Below are 19927 nucleotides of genomic sequence, written 5' to 3' on the forward strand. Positions count from 1 at the left end.
AAAGATATGAAGAGTATATTTAAGCACAATAAATTACTAGAGCTTTAGAGATATATAAAATAGATAAATTATATATAAAATTTTATTATTATTTAGGATTTTATGCTTTGATGCTTGTCCTATCTTAAAAATATGAAGGTTTTAAATGGATTATTAGTAATCTTTAAAACTAATCAATGCATCAGAAATGGCTTACTTGTGTTAAATAAATAAATAGAATAAAATAAAATAGAAGATAATGCATATTGGAAGAAATTTTTTAAAACTTTAACTTTTCTACATTTATCTACATATATGTATGTGTGCAAAGAATGCCTTGATGGGCTATATAAGAAGAAATGTTTCTTGCACATCTTTATTTATTTTTATTTATCACAATAAAATAAAATCTCAAGTTTTCATAATTGCTTTTAAGTCTCGGACTAGGAAATTCTTCAAGTAGCTTTTTCACTCGCATTGTATCAAGGTGTGGCACATTACGAAAAGCCAAGGTGCACATCCTGTTGTGGCAAGGGAGCCCTCAAGCCATAATCATCCTGCTGACTACCCAGAATTCATTACATTAATTTTGAAATTCCTTCAACAAAATTAACTCTAACGGTGCACCTGCATCGCTATCATTAACTAGCAGAGCAGACTAATCCGCAACCAAGTGAACTATAGCTGAAGGGATTTCATATTAACATTGCTCCATCAACTCATTAGCATGTTCGTAGCGAAGACCTGTTTACTTTTTTCTTGTTATTTGATGCTTGCTTGTCGCTTCTGAGGCCTTTCAAGACAAGGTGCGCTTGTATCAGTCACAGCCGACAGCACAAACTTTTGGACATCGAGGATAACATGAAATCATGTAGTGCTGGTTCTTCTGGGTCTGATTAGAATCTAACCTTATATCTTTAACTGCAAGTTTCCTCCACACACATCATTAGCTCCACATCTGGTTCGACGCCGTCGACTTCAATGTTACAGGACTAAAGTACAATATGTAGATTGGGATTGAATGAGGAGAACGTTTCCATCATCATGACCAAATTAAACATCAACTATATGAAGTCGAAAGACTTGTAGGACAGAACCACCACTGATACAGAACATTATCCGGCAGCTTTGATGAACACGTATGGGAATCTCTCATGCGAAATCTAACGCACACTAAAAGAAATAGAGGAAGTGTCCTGCAATCCGTATGTCCATTGAGATCAGTTCCACTTACTGCTTTTACAAGCTGTGTAGGCCATATCTCTTCAGAAGCACTCTATTCTTACATCTCTTGAGGCACTAAACCTTGAACATCAACCAAAGTATGGTTGCCTACTGAAGTGCAAACTTTTCACCAATGTAGAGCACTGAAGCGCAGGGAGAATGTTGGCAGTAAGGAATATGAATAAACAAGAAACATGAGCAATGATTGAATTGGTGAGAGAATTTGCATTACAGCCACAATGGCAGAAAAGAAGTCAGAGCTTATAATGTAAACAAAAATGGATAAGAGTCAAGAACACAAATACATACTGTCCACAAGCTCACTCAGAGTAAGACCTCGACTCGATAATGCATAAATCTAAAATCACTTCACACTACGCGACAACGACCTTATTGTACTGCTTCGAAAATCTCGACGCTGCCTGCCAACTCCTCACGAGTCTAGAGGATTGATGAATTGTTCATGTCTTGATTGCAGTGAAAGCAACTTGCTGCCCCACTCACACTTAGCTTCCGCCCAACTCTGAAATCTCATCTTACATGAGCCAAAAGAATGGTCTACTGTACAAATCCCGCAATCGCATAAATCTTCTCCCTCTCAGTTACCAAAGCAGTAACACAACCAAGGTTGTATTCTTTGAGAATAGATCCCCAAGCACCGCCCGCTTTGCTACTCTCAAAATTGGCACACAATGCAGCAATCGGGCTTGAGTGTTCGGTGCGAAGAAAATAGGGATCAGAAGAAAGCATCGGCCTTCCTACGGGAACGTGAAACCACCAGAGGCCGCGGTGCTATCGTTCGAGGGACTGATGTACACCCACAAGAGTGAGATGATGACGGAGAGCAGACCAGCCCAGACGAAGACGATAGTAGGCGTCTTGCCACCCTTACCCATGAGACCCTTGAAGAAGGGGTAGAGATGCAAGAGCACCCACAAGGAGAAGAAGACTCCTCCCAGAAGCTTGCTCCATTCGGGATTGGTGGCGTAGATGGTGCGAGAGATGCCCACGGCTATGGCTACCATGTTGGTGAGACCGATGGTGATGGGAGGGATGAAGAGCGATGACCACTTGACGATGTAGAGATCAGCGTAGATGTCGTCCTCGTCCTCTCCAGCCGACTTAGACGTCAAGGTGAAAGAAATGTCGACTCCGGCCATGACCTTGAGTAAGCCCTGGAACACAGCAGCAAGATGGGCACTCGTTCCTCCAATTACCCAGAACTGTTCGTTTCTCCACCACTCCTCGAGTGAGATGCCGGACCATTTCACTTCCAGAACAGCGAGCGCAAATAGGGTGATGGTGATGGTGAGGAGATAGATCAAGAAAGAGAGATTCAAATTCTGCACGATAAATTGGCCGGTGTAGAGGGAAAGAGCGGGCAGGAAGCAGTAAACTAAAAGAAAGATTGAAGTGAACGGGTAAATGCCGACATTTAGGTAAGCAATACGCTGCAAGAACTTCAGACGGGAGCTGGCGAGAAGAGCATTGTTCCGAGAGAAGAAAATTTCCACAGATCCTGTAGCCCACCGGAGCACCTGCAGTTCACCATTCGAGAGGATTAACCAATCAGGAATTCACTAGGTGAATGAATTGGTCAGGCATGTGCTGTAATCTTAAACCCAACGAAGCAGATTCCTCATGCACAATTCTTAGAGATGCCACCTGTTGCTTACCTGATGAAGACGGTCAGTAAGATTGATTGGAGCGGTTCCACGAAAGGCATCGCGCTTGGTGACACAGTAAATTGAGCGCCAACCACGATTGTGCATACGGAAACCTGTGACCACATCTTCTGTGACGGATCCATAAATCCATCCCACACGACCTCCCCATTCTGTTTTGTCCTCGTAGAAGCAGGACACCACATTGATAGCTTCCGCAACTGTTTCGGCGTCCAAGGGCTCCCTGGGAACAGTGAGGGCCCCAGCAGGACGGCTGTTCAAGACACCTTTGTCTGCCAGAGGTCGGCCTTGAAATTCAGCCACAGGGATGGAAGCGGCGAACACCGCTGAAGCACCGTATCGCTTGGGAAGCATGGTGGCCTCAATGTCATCATCGTCATCGCTTGTGATATTCTCTGTCAACCCTGTTACCTCCGAGGCTCGCTTCTGTGACCTTGTTTTCTTCATTTTAGGCTTCTTTGGTTCGCAGCAACCGCAGCAGAGACTGTAACAACAGCTACGTTCACGGAACCTAGGAGGATCAAATCCATAGAGCGCAATTCTTCTGAACACACATCCAGTTCCGACGTAGACAGGCCCCTGCAATCCATCCAGAGCCCTCATGTTCACGTCGAAGAAGACGGTGTTGTGGTTGGCATATCGATCGTTGGGGTCAACACCCTCAAATCTCTGGGGGAATTGAACATAGGCAAGACGATCTCCACCCTTGTCCATGAAGAAGCACATGGCCTCTCGAAGGGCAAGAGAGTTAAAGATGTAGTGATCACAATCCAGATTGAGGATGAATGGTCCGTTGGACATGACAGCACTCGTGCGTACGAGGGCGTTCATGGCTCCGGCCTTCTTGTTGTGATCATAGCCTGGGCGCTTTTCACGAGACATGTAGACGAGCATTGGCAAACGGATGTCCACATCTGTGGTATCTATGATGTTCTCCTCGTCGCTGCTGCCCATCAAGGGCTCCGCAGTAGGAGGCGCAAGCATCACCTGAATTATACCAGCATGATCTCCCCGACCGTGCTCTCTACCAGACTGACTCCATGTTCCTGGCCAATGAGTTCCATCTGCCATCCATGTTGCCTTAGGGATGTTGAGAGGCTCCGAAGGATCACTCCCAGACTCCATCTGTTGACGCTTCGCACGAATTTCCTCGTGGGCATTGTAGGCGTCAGACCGTCGACGAATAGAATCGGGCAATCCGTTGACACGCACCTTGAACTCATCGTACTCTCTTTTAACCTTACGGCGATCCTTCACAAAGTCAGAACGAACTTTATTCTTGGTTGGATCCCCTTTAAGCACGAAGTAAGTCTCGGGGTTACGAGGCTCAATGTTATGCTTCCGACAGAAAGGGATCCAAATGCGAGCAAAGCTTGCAGCTTCAGCTAAGGCTTCAAACGACAAAAGAGCACCACCATCGTCGGACAGATAGCACGCGAGCTTCTCCAATGGGTACTCAGAAGCCAGAATGGACAGAATTGTGTTGGCGGTTGTGAGGGGCGGCTCCTTCTCGGGATCGGCAGTGGATACGAAAATGTCAATGCCGGGAAGGTCAGACCTACCACTGGGGTTCTCCGGGGACGGCGTGTCAAACCGTTCCTTCAACACACTTAAATCTGTAAGTCGGTTAATGGGACACAGCTTCGGCAGCTGATCAAGGATCCAGGAGAAAGCGAACCAAATCTCACAAACGACTGACATTCCCCACAACCATATAGCATCGTTGTTCGGATGATTAACACGCCACATGAGGAACAGAGCGAGCACAACCATACGGATTAGGACGATCAACCTGTGCACAGGAAAATTGCATTAGAAACCCGACAGTTGCCTCGAAACAGATAGAACATCTTAAAATAGCAGCCGTAAAGAAGATGACAGCACTGTACAATGCATGCTTATTTCAAACCTTAAAGTACCAACCTGTAAGGACTCAGAATTGCCGTGGATATGCTGACTTTTCTGGTGAGCGGACGCCGCACTTTGTCATTAAACTCGGGCAATGCTCCCATATTTGGAGGGTTATTCCCACCGCCACCATCGTGACCTTGGTCGCCGGGCCACACAGCATTCCCGTATCCATAAGTGCCCTTTGTCTGGTACAGCCATCGGGCGTGGTCGAAATCCGTGGAAGACCCATTACTTACGATCATTCCAGGCTTCGTTTTCAATAGCGAGAGGCGACGTTCCAACCTTGAGCTGTCGTCTCCTGGAGGTGGCAGAGCGCGCATGTCGGTCTCGGAACCATTCTGTGAGAAAGGGTCATCAGCAACAGTGTACTCTAGCTTACATCCAGGGCATTTCCCGGATCCGTTTAGTGCGTCAATGTAACAATCGCGGCAAATCTTGAAGTGGCAATCGCAAGGAGTCATGTCTTCGCCGCGCTCGTCCCTCATCGCCTTGCCATCGCAACCATCGCATGCGCAAGTGGGCCCTCGGGCACCCGCGAGTTGCAGATGATTACCTTCACCTTCCATCATCTTGTCCAGTGTGTGTCCCCGCGTCTGGTTCTTAAAACCCCCCGTGAAGATAGTGCTCGAAACGAATTGCTGCTCGGACTTGCCGGCGATCACAGGGTCCATCCCACGAATGTTATCGCGGCTGGATCCCATAACTTGATTGTCAGGTGTGGCCGGAATCTGCACGGTGTATAGATAGTCGGACCCCATTTCGCTGTCGGTGACAGCACCCATCTCACTCTCGTCGCGGGAGAGATTGTTAGACCTCCCGCTCGAGGTCCTCCTCACATGATGAGAGCCACCACCCACACTCTGCCCCACCATTTGCACATTCTGCTTCCCCGCGCCGCGAAAACCAAGTCCGCTTGCGCCAGCAGATCCTGGAGACGCCATGTCTAACTACGCAGTGGTAGTTTCCTCTCAACTGTCGAACATAAATGCTGATCTGTAAAGACTCGACAATCAAACTAATTTCGACATCTTCCACGATCGGCGAAAATTTAGTTCACGTTCGGTTGGTGGCGACGCTCAAACGCCTGCGATTATATTCTGCCCGCCCCGATGCACCTAAACCACAATCCACAACACAGATTCTACCTCAGTCGCCACACGACACGAGAACAATGGCATGCTTGGAGAATTCTCACCCTGTGTATGGTCACTGACCGATAAGTCGTGGGCAATGTATCCCTAGAACTTTGTACAATATCAGGGCATCTTGTGCAGGTATGAAGGTGTACCTGCCATTGATTAAATTGCAATGGCCTTCTAAACAAATGCCATGCGGAAGCCAGCAAGGAATTACTATCAAACCAAGTCCAGCGCCGACCACCGAGTTCACCATTCAGCAAGGTTTGAAGAAAGCTACAATTAGCGAGTCCGCGTTACCGTCGGACATGATTTCGGCAACTCTCCAAACTCTCCTCTGAACAATTCGTAACATCACTGTATTTCACCATACTGAGAGCCACCAGGAAGGACAGGTTCTAACTACCAACAAAACCTACACCCCAAAACCCACAACAAAAACACTTCGACCAACCAGTCCAAACCAGTTACAGAAGCAGGTACAATTCACTCAGGCCATCACTGGCGTGCACCATACTGCAACCGATTCCAGAATTCGGAGCCATCAGAGAGAGAGAGAGAGAGAGAGAGAGAGAGAAAAAAAAAAAAAAAAAAAAAAAAAATCGTCAGAACTCACCAAGCAGCGCACGGCTGGTACAACCTCTCCGCCGGTACAATGAGCATACACGACTCTGCGTGCGCGTGCACACACAGGCACTCAGAGCCGCAGGTCAAGGCACACGAGCTCATACACGTCAAGGAAGGCACGAAGAAAAAGAAGTGTGGAAGTTCATTACAAGGTTTCTGCCACTAGGTAGACCACCTCCTAGGTCCTCCCTCCCTCAGTCCACACCGTTGCACCTAACCGACAGAACAACCAAAGTTTACTGCCCTTCATCCTCGTACTCCCGAGCCCCTCGTCACATCAGCTGATTTCGGAGCGGCGCCCAACTCGTAGCAGCATTGATCACTCCCGTCCCCACCTGTAAAAAGGTCAACGTGGTGGAAAATGTGCAATGAATCCCCCCAAATTCTGTCAAAAATCGATATTATCGGATGAGCAAAAACGAGGCCTATCTCAAATACTCCACAACGCATTTGAGAGATTCCAGCTGCAAAATCATCTGTCCCCTGGATGACACAGAAATGCCCACCCACGACCGCACTCCCAGATTCACATTGGATAGCATCTGGACCCACCACGCGGCGATCAACCTGCCGAGCCCGGAGCCAGTCAACCTCCACACTCCTGAAGTAACTGTTACGTCAATCGAAACAACGAACGCCTCCCGATGAACCTGTTCGAACTTCAGATGGCCATCGCAGATCGTTAGAAAAACAGAACCAGAATCTCACTACAATAGCACATCGCGGCAACCCCAATCGGCATGTGAGTCGTTCGGGAGGCCCTGCGCGGATCGTGGCTTAGGTTGGTTCCTCGCGATTGGCGGCACCCTGCCTCTCTTTCGCCGAAAGAAGTTGAGCTCAAGAGTGATTGCGCCGTGTTTACTTTCAGAGTTGCGGTGCCATCCGGGATGTCGAGAATCGCCATCCTTGCTTCACAATTGGACTGGTGTCTTGCCTGGTTTTAAGCGGATGGCAGAGTTTTTCGGATAATGCTCGATGAATTAAGCATTTGAGAGATTTTTGTTCTGTAATGGGTTGCATACCTCGCTCTGCTGTGGCTCGATGACTTCAGCAAACCATGCTTGGAATGGTCAATCTTCTCTGGGACAGTTATCTAGATGCTCTGAAAATCCATGACCATCCGTTACGACTTCTACTCGTCACCCGTTGTAGAATTCGAGAAAATCGATACAACTATTTACACTTAAACAAACTCAGACATGCGTGTGCATCAAGGGAGTGACTTAGAGGATCGATGCTTCTGACAGTTTTCAGAAATAGAATGAGTCCCTTTCATTTCCATTCTGATCAGAACCTTTAGATTTTCGGCGTACCAATACCACACACTGTGCAGAAAATAAATAAACAAAATAGAAAAAATATGTATATATAATCATAAATTATTATTTTTGTGGTTAAAGTACAATAAGAAGAATGATAATAAATAAATAAATAAATAAATAAATAATCTCCACTCCAAAAAAATCAAAATAATAATAATAGTAATAATAATATATATGGTGGGGGAGGAAGGCACACCCTTTCTTTCTTTCTTTCCTTATTCTTCTTCTTCTTCTTCTTCTTCTTTCTCTCCCTTTCTATTTCTTTCCATTTTCTATTCTTAATATTGTTACTTCGTTGCTTCTCTTTTTCTATTTTCCTTGTGTTTATCTCTGCATGCCATTTATGGTTGTGGTGTACCAACAGTACTGGTGATTGTACTCCATTGGGTTTTCGTTTCTCGAAGGTGGAAATTTCGTTCAGGTTTTATTTATTTTTTGTATTTTGTGTCACTACGTAGGGTTTATTTGAAACAGTGTCAGTTTGTAGCACCAGTCAACAAAGAGGAGGAAAGAAGTCTTTCTGGTGTCTTTCTAGTTGTTGTTCATGTTGCTGTTCCTCTGCTTCTTCTTCGTCTAAGGCACGGAGTGCATGTGGGTCCGCTCGCCCAAATGGACAACAGAGTTTCTTGTTTTGTCTTCAACACAGGGTTGCCATGCAAAACACTAACAGTTCCTAATGGGCAGCTAATGGGGGTTGCTGGAGGACAAACCTCCTCCGCGGCAAATTCAATACACTGCTGCGGCTACTGCTAAAACGAGAGACTAAATAAAGCAAAAGAATAAAGAGAAAGCAATATTTGTTGTAAATTAGGGTATAATGCTATTCCGAGGAGGGACGCCATAAATGAACTGCCTGCAGACAGAGGAGTGTGTTTTTGTCACTGCAGGGTCTGCAGAGATATGCTTTGGCGAATGACACTTGTGGGGTCCTTATTTCTTCCATGAATAGTAGTAGGAAAATGGACTCCTGCTTTATTGCTCCCTCCCTTACAAAGGAGGAAAGGTTATGTGCCTTAAACTCCACTATGACCCTGGCTATGACTCTTCCTGCTGAGCTTCCTTTTCTCAAATTATTCAATCACTTTTTAATTTTATTTGGACGTAATTCAATATGAAAGTAAAAACACTTTGAACTCGTTCTTATTTCGAGGCTGAGTAGAGTTTTCCTGGACGGAGAAGCATAGCTGTTACTCTTTAGGAATCTGTTTCACTCACATATTCAAAATAGTTCCTTAGAATTGAATCACATGAGTCATTGAAATCTGCCACCCTTCTATTTATTTCAGATAAAGCAGAGTTGTATTTTACATAGTATCTTTGCGCCATCCATTTTTTGCATTCTTCCACACGATTTGTTTTTGTTGTTGTGAATCAGTGTCACATATTCATTATGGATTTTTTGGGAAATCCCTCTATTATTTGATGATACATATTATTATACAAATGTAAGATTCAAGGTCCCTGACAGGAAATATGCTTCTGGACTGTAGTTCTTTTTTTTAATCTTATGCTTTACTGTAACATTCGGTTTCAATGATGTAATTCTGGTGATGGTATGGACCTTGTTTCCCTTCTAGATTTTCAAATGCAAGTTTACACAATTTTCTGGAGTTTGTGCAGCCAACAGTAATCAGTCAAGAATTCATATTTGAAATTAGTTGAGCGAAGAAAAGAAGGACCTGGCTCCGTGGACCCACAGTTTGAAATGGGGTTGGAAATACTCTAACATGCCCACATTTTCAAACTTGTTGCATGGGATTAGCTCAACTGTTCCACACAAAGACTTTGCAACACTAAAAGTATTCCCCCCCTAAAAGTATTCGAATAAAATCGTATAAAAACCCAATTGTTATCGACATAAACATTTTATTGTTATTAGGAGTTTCAAATGAATAGACTTCTGTCCATGTCCTTAAATTGAATGCATTTAATTTACAATTGATTGTTGTAAATATCAAAGTTGTTCTTGATTTCGTTTTGTTTTTGTTTTTGTGCATATTTTTTGGTCCTCTACAACCAATCAATGGAATTACAAACAATGTGAGAGTCGTTGAAGATGCTTTAATCCTTCCAAAAGTTGAATCATTATTCATCAGTTTCTTTAATACTTGTACCTTAAAAAATAAATCAACAATCTAAATTTTGGACTTACAACTGGACATCATGTGCTTTTTAGTCTTTCTAGATTCCAAATTTCGAAAAAATTAAATTTGCTTGTTCATTAAAAGCAGGATTTTGTTTGATACAATTCTTTAATCACTTTTGCTTGAGGTCCAAAACATAACGATTCATGCTCACACACACGCAATTGCCAAATTTAATCGATTAATTAATTGCCTTTGACATGAAATTAGCACTTTTGAGCAAATCAGGCATGTTATCAACCATGTCAGAGCGTTTAAAATTGAAAAAGGTTTTGGGATCTTTGTCTTTTATAGGTCGTACTCACCCCCATCTCCAGCCAATCAAGCCTCATCCAACTCCATCCAACTATATGGGTGAGTTAGAATTCAATGAGCAGCATTAAGGTTGAAAAAAAAAAGAAGTTGACTTTAGAGTGGCAAAGTGAAAAGAATTTCATTCACATATCTTGTTGTGACTCAAATGATCACATCCAATCAAACCAAAACCAAGGCAAACTTAAAAGCATCAACTTTTGTGCATAGTTTTTGTGGCTTTCTTAGAACAGAATGCCATTCATGACAACCTGTGCTTTGTTATTGAAGGTCTAAAGTAGTCATTGCATTAATGATATAATAAATGTGGTTTAGAGAACTATGACATGATTTTGGTTGGAAATTATTCATGTACAGGGAGGGAATTCTTGTGGCATGGGTGGAATTTGTAATCATCTTGTTCAATAATTCAGTAAAATGCTGATGCATGCAATGTGGGGATGATTTGATGAAGGTTTGGTTTTCATGTTTTAGTGAATGACAGAAAGGAAGTGTGAAACAAGTGAGTTAATGATACTAGGGTTATTTAGTATGTTATGACTGCCTGTTGCTGCTTTTACAGATTGATATGTAAGTAATTAAGGAAATAAATACACAACATCCTTACAAACATGCAATGTAATGTTAGTCTGTATCACGAGAGTATATCTTGATGCTTCAACACAATAATCAAGAAACAGTAGAGAGTTAATATTCATAGTAAAGATATATAACTATTATAAAATCCTGAATGGTGATTTTTTTTTTCTTCTTTTCATGATGTCCATTTTAAAATGAAATTGTTACATGTGGCCATAAAGGATTTAATTTTTAGTTTGTTTATTTGTTAAAATGCATTAGTCCTAGTTTTAGGCAGAAAATGATATTGAAATATGTACAACATTGGAGGAGTTGCATGAGGAGAGAATCTTGGAAAGACAACACAATGGTTTTTGAACAAAAGCATTGAGTATATTAGAACATTAATTTTATGAATTTGTCAGCAGTTTGTTTAAAACTGGGAGCTAAAGTTTTCATCAAGCAAGTATTCAATGCATACTTGCTTAATCAAATAGCAGGATGGGGGGGGGGATTTTGAAAAATGTATTTATAAATGTGAATTGAACTATCAAATATAGAGAGAGAACTATAACAGAATCAAGAATTGTTAGAAGGTTTTGCGTCGATTCTCTTGATTGATGACCAGTAGAAGATTTTTTGATGATAGTAAATCTTGGTGACAATTCAGTGTTGTTTCAAGAATATGTATTACAAATGATTTTGGTTAGTTAATATTCATCACATATGTTTTAATTATATATATATATATATATATATATATTGGATTTTTATTGGTAAGATTTAAAAAGTAATAACTTTGATGCATGTTTTGATAAAAATACACACGAAATATCCTCATATGGATTATATTTTATTTTCTAAATTTAGATATTTATAAAATCTATAAGATTTTTTTTAAATTTTTTGATAAGAGATTTTGATAGGGATATAATACTTTTATCATTTGAATGTATCAAAACTTAATCTTGCTTCATACTAATCCTACTATCAAGCATTTTGTACCATATGCATTCTATTATTGCTTCAATGTTACCATATATTATATATTAGCAATAGATACAATATTTTTCTAAGAGTGGTATATCCTGCTTACTTAATGATTTATCAATTAAATTAAAATTTTATATGCAATTATAATTCAATCAAATAGTTTTAAAATTATATATATATATATATATATTAATAGAAACTTCTGAAATTTGCCACAAAAAACTATAAAAGTTTAATTTATAAAAATATTATTTATTTTATTTTATTTTTTGCAACAATAATCAATCTTTAAATATTTATAATTATTTTTTAATCTAATATTTTTAGTAATATTAATAATATTATAATTAAAATGGTAAATAATGAAATTACTCCAATAATTCTAAACATTTTAATGAGACTCACTTAATATCACAAATATACATATTTACTTCATTAATTATCTATATGATTAAATAGAAGTATGTAAAAGTAGATTAATTTTATAATATCTTTTAGAAGAGCTTTTTAAAAGCTTTATAGATACTTCTTTGACTTTACATGTGTTTATAATTAAGTGATAGGCTACAAACTTGATCAAAAAGTTAGCCATGTGACACTTGTGTTAGTAGCTCATGGAATAAGCTAACTATATGGTGCATATATAGATAACTTGTGTAGCAAGTTAAATCATGTGTCTAGCAAAGTCAATAAGTATTGGAGATCTTATAGAATATTGCCACATTGCTCCTAGTTAGAAAGTATATATGGAAGCAAGAGTGAAGAATTCTTCACTCTTATTGATGCTTTTTAGTCCCTAGTTTTATTTCATGACTTTCTAGTCTTTTTATCTTTAGTAATAGCCATTATACTTCAAAATATTATAATCTTTGATTTATTTTTTAGTCTTTTTGAGCGATATAAGATTATATTGAGATTTTTTTTTTGAGATTCATATCCTTGACGATTTGAGAAGAGTGTTAATTCATTGTTCTTGTCTTGTTTTAGAAGTGAGTAGATTACTCTACTTCTATTGTTGTATTTTGAAGGTTGTAGATTATCCACGTTTAAACAAATTATTTAATTTTCTAACATTGATTTTTTTTTCTTTAAAAAGAACAAATTATATCTTTCTTTGTAAAAAATTTCATTTGATAGTAGAGATTGCAAATTATCCTTCTCTCATTTGACTTGTGGAATTATTAACTTATTTAAAATGGAAGGAAAAATTATAAATTCTATACTTAGTAAAAGTGAGAATAGATTTATAACTATTGTAGATCTTTGTGAACTTGTCAATATTCTTAGAATAGAAATTTCATGCATCATGATTGCCAACTATAGAAACACTAATCCTATGCCCATAGAAGAAGTTCGGAGTTTACATCAAGAAGTTGTATAATTGAAGAAAGAAAGTAGATCAATCTGACAACCAAATCCAAGAAGTTTTTCTTCTATAAATATAATGGAGACAAAGATTAATATGCATAAGAATTTTGATGGAAGAAGATCAAAATATTAAGGATTTATGCAATAAATCAAGCTCTATCTAAAATTGCATCTCTTTTAATATCCTAATAGATTTGCTCAAATTGGGTTCATTGGTGTACTTTTATGTAGAAGTAATCTCTCTTGCTTCATCCCTTATAATTTAAATTCATTCCAAAAAGTGTTTATGGCCACATTTAGAGAAATTAATTGAAAAAGAATAATAGAGGCCAAACTCTTAGTTTTATAACAAGAATCACATTCAACCACTATATATGCTATTAAATTCTAAAACCTTATTTATAATGTAGATTGGAATGATAAAGCCTTTATCAATCAATTTTAATATGGATTGAAAGATAACGTTAAATATTTGTTATTAATAATATCAAAAATAAAATCATTCAAATAATTTATTATTCAAGCCATTGCATGTAATAATCAATTTTTTAAATGATTTTAAGAACAAAGACTTGGAAAAAGTGGAACAAGTCAAGTAATGATGGCAACTTCTCAATTTTCAGAAAATTATTCATTAAAGCTTAAACTAATGCAAATTAATATAATATGTTGTAAATTCCTCATGGAATAAGAAAATAGTTGAAATTATCAAGAAGGTTTGTATTTATATTATGAAGAAGCTAAGTATAATATTCAACATTATCCAAAAAAAAATTTAATTATAATATGAGGAATATAATTATCAAAGAAGACAATGTATCAAAAAATGATTTTTTTAAACTACAATAGGAGTCATGCGGCAGAAATCATGTGCAATATTTAGTAAAGATCTTATTCTCTCTTAAGATGCTTTACCTTATTTTATAATAGATATCTATATATATATATATATATATATTTATATATATATATATATATATATTTATATATATATTTAAGACCTAAAAATCACAAATTTTTTGCATTATTAGATTCAAGAGCCACAACTTATTTTATAAACAAAGACTTTGATAAAAAAAAGAATTATCTTTAGTTAAGAAAATAAAATCCATACATATAGAAGTTATGGATGGCCATTTGTTGTCTATTGAAGATGTTATCAATGAGATTATTCCTTTTGATATAGCAATTACAAATCATAATAGCATAATATTATTTAATGTAATAAGATCTCTTTTTAATCTGATTATTTTAAAATTATTGTGATTAAAAAAATATAGTCTTCAAATAGATTGAATTTCTTGTAACATTAATTTTTTTGATACTTTGATCCAAAATCTCATTAGTCAAGTAAAGCTACATAATTCTAATACATCCAAATTCTTATTGGTAGGTGTGAGAGCTTTCATACATGTTGCAAAAAAAGAATCATCTTTTGCTACATATGCCACACCTAATTTTGATGGTAGAAAGATGTCAAGTGCTATTCCTAGCTAGTATGAAGATTTTTAGGATATTTTTGGAAAGAAAAATATAGATATTCTTTTAGAGCATTAACCTTATGAATGTGTAATTGATCTACAAGAGAGAACTTAATCTTCATTTGGACTAATTTATAACTTATTGAAAAATGAGTTGGTTATACTAAAAGAATAAATTAATGAGAACTTGGCTAAAAACTTCATATGCCATTCAAAATCTCCAAGTAGAGCTTCTATCTTATTTGTGAAGAAAATAATGGATGTCTAAAGATGTGCATATACTATTGAGAACTTAACAAGATCACTATGAAGAATAGGTGTCTCTTACTTTTGATCTTAAGAATTTTTCATAAATTCAATCAAACAAAGATATATACGAAAATAGATCTAGAAAGATTATACAACCTAGTTTACATTAAAGAAGGAAATAAATAAAAGATTACTTATTAAATTAGGGATAGATATTTCAAATATAATGATGAATATTTTGGAGTTACAAATACTCTAGTTGCTTTTCAAGCTTTTATGAATGATATTTTTTATAAATTTCTTGATGGTTTTGTTATTTATTATTTGAACAACATTCTAATCTACTCTAAGAACATAAAAAAATATGAATTTTATATTTTTCGTATATTAAAAAAATTTAGAAATATAAGATTATATTCCAAGATAAAAAAATATATATTCTATACTACTTAAGTTGACTTTTTAGGATACATCATTCCTAACAAAGGTCTAATGATGGATCTTAAGAAGGTTTAAATTATCATAGATTAGAAGATTCTAAGAATAATAAGAAATGTATAATACTTTTTGAAATTTACCAATTATTACAAAATCTTCATTTAGAAATTTTTTCAAGTTGTGGCTTCTCATACATGTCTGAAATGTAAAGGTAAACTTCAGTAGAGTAAAGAAGCTAGAACATCTTTTGAAGCCTTAAAGATAGCATTTATTTTTGTACCAATTTTGTATTGCATCAATTTTTCTAAGGCATTCTTCATAGAAATAGATGCTTCAAACTTAGCTATAGGTATTTTTTTATCACAAATAAGAGCAAATGACAAGTTCTATGTGATAGCTTTTTATTCCAAGAAATTTTTAACAGTCAAAATTAACTATGATATCCATGACAAAGAGCTTATTACAATTATGGAATCATTTCAAGAATGGCATCATTATCTAAAAGGTGCCTTGAGCCTAGTCACCATGTATAGAAATGATAAGAACTTCAAATACTTCATATTGATATATGTTTTGAATTGTCACTAAGCTTACTAGAATATGTTTCTATCAAGATTTGATTTCAAGATTACTTATCAATCTAGAAAATAAGACAATTTATTAGATGTTCTTTTTAAATGTTCTTATCTTATATTAAAAATGACATATCTTTTTATCAACAAAGAATGATTTTTTTAAAGCTAGAGCATTTTCATCTCTTATCAATAAAATCAACATTGATTATTGATTAAATCCTTGTCAAGAAAATTCAATCAAATATGTCATTTGATCTTCTTATTCATAATATCAAGAATAATTTTTTTAAGTTCTATAATACTTTTAAGTTTGTATTCAAGAATAATCTATTTTATTTTGAAAGAAAATTATATATTTCAAAAGACAAAATACAACTATGTATTCTTAAGTTCATCATGACTTTCTAGTAGTCAGATATTTTAGATTCAATAAGACTTTAGAACTAATATCAAGAAATTTTTAGTGGCTTCAAATGTATAAGGCAATTAAAGACTTTGTATATACATGTGATATTTATTTAAGATAAAAAACTCCTTGTTATCAATCTTATGAACTTTTTTAGCCATAACCTATTTTGGAACAATTATGATCTTTTGTTTTTATGAATTTTAATGTAAATCTTCTAGCCTCATGTTCATATGATTCTATATTCGTCTCAATAGATCATTTTATTAAGATGGTAAATTTTATGCTAGGTATGAAATATATGACAATGGCTAAGTTTTTTTAAAAAAATATCTATTATTATCATGAATTATTCAAAGATATTATATTAGATAAGAGGAATCAATTTATATCAAGATTTTAGAAATCCTTTTTAAGATTCTAAAAATAGATATAAAACTTTTTTTGGCTTTTCATCTTCAAACTAATGGACAAACAAAACTGGTGAATCAAATTTTGGAACAATATTTGAGGTGTACCATCAATTATCATTAAGATGATTGGATAACTCTTTTATCACTCATAGAATTTACACATAATAATTCAATATATTTTTCTATTCAATAATTTTTTTTTTCCATTTATGGTTATCATCTATGATTTAGTATTTTTAATTTTATAAAAATTGATAATTATGCAATGAAAGATTTGATAATTTTTTTAATTAGAGATACATGCAACAATGAAGGTGCATTTAAAGGAAGCTTAAGAATTATAAAAGATCAATACACATGTCTATTATAAGGAAAAACTACAATTTAATGTGGATGATAGGGTATGCTTAATTTGTCACAAAATCAAGATTAATTGTTCTTGTGACAAGTTGGACTATCATAAGCTTAGACCTTTTTTTTATTTGTGAATAAGTCAATCTTTTTTTCTTATTGAAGACATCCAATGGACTCTATTAAGATCTACTTTGTATTTCATATGATTCTTCTTAAGCCATATAAGATAGTGAATATTTTAGAAAGAAGACAAATGTCACCTCCTCTTATAGAAGTAGATAATGATAAAGAGTTTGAAGTAAAAAAAGTCTTAGATTCAAGGTTGTGCCAAAGTAGGTTCAAATATCTTTTTTATTAGTGTAATATTGTATTATAATACAACTATTTGATAAAAATAAAATAAAAAATAAATTTATAATTAATATATAATCATCTTGGTTCAATATTAATTCAAGACATTTAAACATGGCTTTTATAAAATCTTATTAGTTTATTTTCTTATCTTAATAGCTAATAGATTAAATATTTTTTAATTTTAATTTTTTTTATCTTTTAAGGTATATAAATTCTTTTTTTATCTTAGAAAGGGCATACATTAGAAAAAATATGATAGAAGAAGTAAATAATTAGTATGGTTGATATTAAGATTAATTTGAGGATAGGAACAATGTAGCCAAGAAGTAAGAGGGGGACTCGTGACAAGCATCATATTTTCTTTTGTGGTTAAGGAAAAGATGGCAAACTTGGTATCTGAGAAAGTAAGGATGGAGATCGATTGGAAGGAACGGTAAGAACGGCTACAAGTAGAGGTTGCGATGGTGCACATTAAAATAGCTGCATTAGCAAAGGAGGCCAATAATTTAGTGCAGACCAATACGCAAGTTTCAGCGATAACACTTTTGGAAATACCTTTGAAACTGACATAAGAATGGCAGAAGATGTTGGAGGAGTGTGACAATCAAATTTCTCGACTTGAGTCTCAGGTATGGGAATTGGATTTATTTAATGAAGATCTGACACAGCGTTTGGATAGAGAACCCTCGAATACTGAGGCACACGATGAAGATATAGCAGAGGAGAAGGTCACCAATTCAAAGGGTAGTAAGCTAACGCCATTGACTGAAGAAGCCAACATTGCTACGCCTTTATAAGTTGAGGCTAAATAATATTTACAAAGACGCTACACAATTAGGAGTGGAGCTATGTAGAATAGGTAAATAAACTTTGTGGTAAGTTATTGGTTGGTTATTGACAACCTTGAAAATTAGACTGATGAGTAGGCAGTTTAGTTGATAACAATAGATTGTTAATGGAATAAATGATTAAGAATTCAAAGGATCATAATCTGTAGAATCCGCTGGCCGACGGATCATCTTTTTGGTAGGATAAATAGGTTGAGGAAAGTAAGCCGAGAGCTAGACTCTGAGAGTCGTAAACCGGGTAAGCTTGGTGCTACCTCTTTGTTTTCTTTGCTTTTATTATTTACTTATGAAGAATTGTGATTGAGAGAAGTATTATTGAATTGATAGTCATAGAATAGATTATGTATTGAATCAAGATAGAAGTAGTAAGCCTTAGTATTTTGTAGTTTGATAATTGATTTTAGATAGCCAGAGTACAATCAATTGTGATACTAACAGACCCAATTCATATAACCAGTCTTTTTCCAAGTTTGAACCCACCTCTATTAGTTCAATTGCTTTGGTATATCGAAGCTTGAACGCAACGAGAACAAAAATGTCCCACTAAGTTGGTGGGATCATGGTCTGATTACTAAATTGTTGTTGCTTTTGCCTATTTCAAGAATTAGCTGTTAAGTACTTTCTTCCGCAAAATGTACATTGATCCATCATTTGTAAGGGTGAAGGGCATTCTGTTACCAAATGACCATGGCCCTTACAATTATTACACCATACATTGGTCCTAGTATTGGTAGGCTTTTGCCTCTTCTCCTTATCCTTGGCCATATTGACGGCCATTTCCTCCATTTTCTTTGTGAAGTTCAATAACAAGGTTTCATTGAAATCTTTTAAGGCTGGTACTATTCGTATCTCTACCGTAGTTAATGCTTCTTATTGATATGAAAAATATAGAACATATGCTATTGTCACATTCAGTGGTATAGCTTGCAATAAAGTGACATTAACTAGCCTCTGAATATTGGTACTAGAATTGGTCCTTGTTTCTAACATCTGTGGATAACTACCTTCTGATCCGTTCCAAGTTGGATTTTGATATCTACCTTGGACTGGAATCATCGTGGCTCCCGTAGTTAAAAACTGATCATAATAGCATTCCTCTTAAACCTTGGCTCTACTAAAGGATACAGACATCGTAATGGGTTGAGATTCTTTTACAAATATTTTTAGCTCTAGTAGGTGCAAACCATTGATTAATATGGATAAGATAAATGCCTTCAACATTTGGTGATTTAGCCACTTATTAAGTATATCAACCACTCAGCCATAGTATGATTCCACCATCTCTTCTAGCATCATTTTGGTGTTCATTAACCTCTCTCGAAGGCAGTCTTCAAAACCAATTGACCAAAAATGGGTTAATAATGCATTCTTTAATGCTTCCCAATTCGAAAATTGATCCACTGATTGGCGGTTGTACCATTCAAATGTCGTGTTCTTTAAGATTGTTGGCAACCATTGTAACCAAATATCTTCAATTTTTCTATTATTGGCTATATATACTATTAAAAATTGAGACAAATATTGATCGAGATTCACATCCAAAAATCCCC

At 36.2% G+C, this 19927-nt stretch overlaps 1 protein-coding gene across 2 annotated transcripts; it reads right to left on the minus strand.

Moving 5' to 3' along the window:
- Positions 1-1404: 1404 nt before the first annotated feature.
- LOC112282810 (cellulose synthase-like protein D3) lies at positions 1405-6690 on the minus strand. Of its 2 annotated transcripts, none has more exons than XM_024520893.3 (4): positions 6552-6690; positions 4812-5914; positions 2880-4680; positions 1405-2741 (listed from the first exon to the last, which is right to left on the minus strand). In XM_024520893.3, the coding sequence occupies exons 2-4, from the start codon at positions 5738-5740 to the stop codon at positions 1962-1964; spliced, it is 3510 nt and encodes a 1169-aa protein (XP_024376661.1). In that variant the 5' UTR covers positions 5741-5914; positions 6552-6690; the 3' UTR covers positions 1405-1961. The 2 variants fall into 2 exon arrangements, with proteins under 2 accessions (XP_024376661.1, XP_024376666.1); XM_024520898.3 differs by lacking the exon at positions 6552-6690 and adding an exon at positions 6088-6272.
- Positions 6691-19927: the final 13237 nt, after the last annotated feature.

This window comes from Physcomitrium patens, chromosome 1 (assembly GCF_059467195.1).
Source record: "Physcomitrium patens ecotype Gransden chromosome 1, ASM5946719v1, whole genome shotgun sequence".
NCBI lineage: Eukaryota > Viridiplantae > Streptophyta > Bryopsida > Funariales > Funariaceae > Physcomitrium > Physcomitrium patens.

What these genes read in the sequence shown, in the direction of transcription:
- LOC112282810 (XM_024520893.3), bottom strand. Translation starts at nt 5,740, where the DNA reads ATGGCGTCTCCAGGATCTGCTGGCGCAAGCGGACTTGGTTTTCGCGGC. An exon ending in GCAATTCTGAGTCCTTACAG is followed by an intron (nt 4,681 to 4,811) that starts GTTGGTACTTTA and finishes TCCTGTGCACAG; the next exon opens with GTTGATCGTCCTAATCCGTA. An exon ending in TTACTGACCGTCTTCATCAG is followed by an intron (nt 2,742 to 2,879) that starts GTAAGCAACAGG and finishes GGTGAACTGCAG; the next exon opens with GTGCTCCGGTGGGCTACAGG.